The 3,356-nt window shown below is 47.7% G+C and overlaps 1 protein-coding gene across 7 annotated transcripts in view; it reads left to right on the top strand.

Annotated features, from left to right (window-relative positions):
- Positions 1-315: 315 nt before the first annotated feature.
- Positions 316-3,356, top strand: part of Wnk1 (WNK lysine deficient protein kinase 1) — a 113,412-nt gene continuing 110,371 nt past the window's right edge. For all 7 annotated transcript variants that reach the window (XM_050148650.1, XM_050148649.1, XM_050148648.1 and 4 more), the window contains exon 1: positions 316-1,075. In XM_050148650.1, coding sequence (XP_050004607.1) covers positions 317-1,075 — 759 coding nt within the window. In that variant the 5' untranslated portion in view covers position 316. The remainder of the gene's footprint in view (positions 1,076-3,356) is intronic.

The raw sequence follows: 3,356 nt of genomic DNA, 5'->3' as shown, positions 1-3,356 counted from the left end.
TGCGGCGCTGGTGCTGCCACTGCCCTACCGGCCACCGCTCGCTGCAGGATGGATGCGGACTGTGCGGCGCTAACCCCCGTGGCTCCGCTCCTGCCTCGCCCGCCGACGAGCCCGCCCCGTGAGCCGCAGCAGCAGCAGCAGCAGCAGCCGCCGCAGCCGGACCCCGAGTCCCGCGTCGCCCTCGGGGCGTCTTGTCAGTGCTGAGCGGGAGTCGTCGGAGCGCTGCCCCGCACTTCTTGGTGGCTTTTCCGGGCCTCCCTTTCCCCCTTTTCATTCACGAAGCCGAGCCCGCACCCTTGACTCCAGCGGACCGACCATGTCTGGCGGCGCCGCCGAGAAGCAGAGCGGCACCCCGGGCTTCCTTTCGCCGCCGGCGCCAGTCCCCAAGAATGGCTCAAGCTCCGATTCTTCCGTGGGCGAGAAACTGGGGGCCGCGGTCGCCGACTCCGGGATGGGCAGAACCGAAGAATACCGGCGCCGCCGTCACACCATGGACAAGGACAGCCGTGGGGCGGCCGCCACCACCACCCCCACGGAGCACCGCTTCTTCCGCCGGAGCGTCATCTGCGACTCGAATGCCACCGCGCTGGAGCTGCCGGGCCTCCCCCTTTCTGTCCCCCAGCCTAGCGTACCCGCAGTGGTGCCCCAGAGCGCTCCCCGCGAGCCTCACCGAGAGGAAACTTTGACCGCCGCCGCTGCTTCCCAGGTGTCTCAGCAGCCTTCAGCCGCTGCCTCCCCTGGGGAACAAGCCGTCGTCGGCTCGGCCACCGCGACCGTCCCCAGCAGTATCAGCCAAGACCGCCCGGTGTCCCAGCCCAGCCCGGTGGGGAGCAAAGAGGAGCAGCCGCCGTCCAGAGGTGGAAGTGGCAGCGGTGGCGGCAGCGCTAAAGAGCTGCAGGAGGAACGCCACCAGCAACAGGATGACATCGAAGAGCTGGAGACCAAGGCCGTGGGAATGTCCAATGACGGGCGCTTCCTCAAATTTGATATCGAAATCGGCAGAGGGTCCTTTAAGACGGTCTACAAAGGTCTGGACACCGAGACCACAGTGGAAGTCGCCTGGTGTGAATTGCAGGTAATGCCCCACCTCCTTTCATTTGCGGTCGTTTGGATCCCTAATTTGGCTCGGTTAAGCCAGATTATCGAGTTCATTCTTTACTTGTAATTCTCTGAATCTGAGTGGGAAGGGGAGGCCAGCTTCCGAAGAGGTTGAAATTGGGAGATTGTAGAACTTTTAGTTAGTTATTGGAAAAGATAGCAATCCCTCGTCACCAATAATTCCTACCAGGTTTGAGGTGAAAGTCACTTAACTATAAACTTGTGTTTTAATGTGTGAGGAAACGTGGAATTAATTATTGGGGAAGGGTTTCTCCCTCCACCCTCATGAACTGGGCATTGAACCCGGGGCCTGGGCAAGTGCTTTCCCACTGAGCTATATATATCCTCAACCTTTGGGGAAAATTTTTATTTTAAGTAAATATCAATCTTTTTTTCCCTTGTGCACTTAAGTCTCATCGGAGTCTCTGCAATAATAAATTGCCTTGTGTGTTTCTATCTCTGAAATCAAGTTGTTAGATAAGACCCTGTGCCTTAAGATACAGCTTACTTGGTAGCAGCATAGACATTTAATAAATAATAAAACAAATGCTTTCCAGGTGTGTCGGGACATGCCTGTAAGTCCCAACTGTTCCAGAGGCTGAGGCAGGATAATCTCAACTTCAAGACCAATCTGGGCTGCATATTGAGACACTCTTTCCATTTTAGGATAAGTACTTTGGGGTTAGGAAGGTCCTGTATGCATCTACTATTATTCCACCTACAGATGCTTAATCCATGTGTCTCCTGTGATCTGACACTTCATTAGAGTGACTGTCATCATCCTGTTCAGTCAGTAGTGAATAGTAAAAGTCCATGCAAAATTGCCGAAGTGCTTTGAAAACTGTTATTGCATCATTGTAATCTTATTATAAAAGGTTTTTGTTGACAGTATTCTAAAGTATAGCCTAGTCTGGCCTGAAATTGTTGGTCCCTCTTGCCTTAGCCTCCAGAGTACTAGAATTACAAGTTTGTGCCACAATGCCAGGGATATAAAAGATTTTTAAACCAAACTTTCCCTAATCTCATAGGGAAGTTTTCATTTTATAAATAAATTGCAGCTATATTCTAGACTTAGGTTAGTTTGCTTGACTTAAGTAATAATGAGTATTAGAAAGCACCTATGTAAATATCAGTTCGTTAGCTCTGTTCTCGACAGGAAATGAACATGTGTTAATGGTGGAAGCAAAATTTCAGCTATTTCATAGATGAAAGTGTCACTGATGATTTCTTGTCCAAAAAGTGGACCAAACTGAAATAATATTGGAAATTAAAATGAAATAATCTCAGAACTTCATTTACCCAAGAAGTAGTAAATAAACAACTTGGTTTCTAAATGACCCAAGGCCATATGAAATGTGAAAGGAATAATGTCTGGAATTTGCTTCTAAATATCTAGTGAGGATGAGAGAATGTAGTAGTTATCCAGCTTCAACAATTACCAGCACATGGTTGTTCCATGCAAAGTAGTTGATCAAGCTTTCCTCTCTACTTCCCTATGTGCTGCTTTAAATTTCTTCTAATGGAAATAAATGTTCTTTTTTTTTTTTTTTTTTTTTTCTGAGATGGGGTTTCTCTGTAGCCCTGGCTGCCCTGGAATTCTGTCCAGCTCTGTGGACCAGGCTGGCTTTGAACTCACAGAGCTCTGCCTGCCTCTGCTGGGATTAAAGGCATCGGCCACTACTACCCAGCTATTTATGTGTTTTTAAAATAAATTTGTCAAAATATGCCTGGTTGATCATACTCAATAATTCAGATGTAATTGATTTACAGGAAGACAGGAAGATCTGATCCTGGTATTTAATTTTTCTATTACAGTTTCGTTTATGAATGTGAGCTTCTACTTTTTATTTTTAATATTACTATTATTTACTTCTCTCTCTTTCTTTCTCTGTCTCTCTCTGTCTCTCTGTCTCTCTCTCTCTCTCTCTCTCTCTCTCTCTCTCTCTCTCTCTTTCTTTCTTTCTTTCTTTCTTTCTTTCTTTCTTTCTTTCTTTCTTTCGATTTTTGAGACAGGGTTTCTCTGTAGCTTTTTGGTTCCTGTCCTGGAACTAGCTCTTGTAGACCAGGCTGGCCTCGAACTCACAGAGATCCGCTTGCCTCTGCCTCCCGAGTGCTGGGAGCGCCACCACCGCCCTGCTTACTTCTTTTTTTTCCTTTCCTTTCCTTTCCTTTCCTTTCCTTTCCTTTCCTTTCCTTTCCTTTCCTTTCCTTTCCTTTCCTTTCCTTTCCTTTCCTTTCCTTTTTTTTTTTTTTTTTTT

This window comes from Alexandromys fortis, unplaced genomic scaffold, assembly GCF_014885135.2.
Source record: "Alexandromys fortis isolate MF-2015 unplaced genomic scaffold, M_Fortis_MF-2015_v1.1 scaffold_59, whole genome shotgun sequence".
NCBI lineage: Eukaryota > Metazoa > Chordata > Mammalia > Rodentia > Cricetidae > Alexandromys > Alexandromys fortis.
This window is presented reverse-complemented; position numbering and strand designations above follow the sequence as displayed.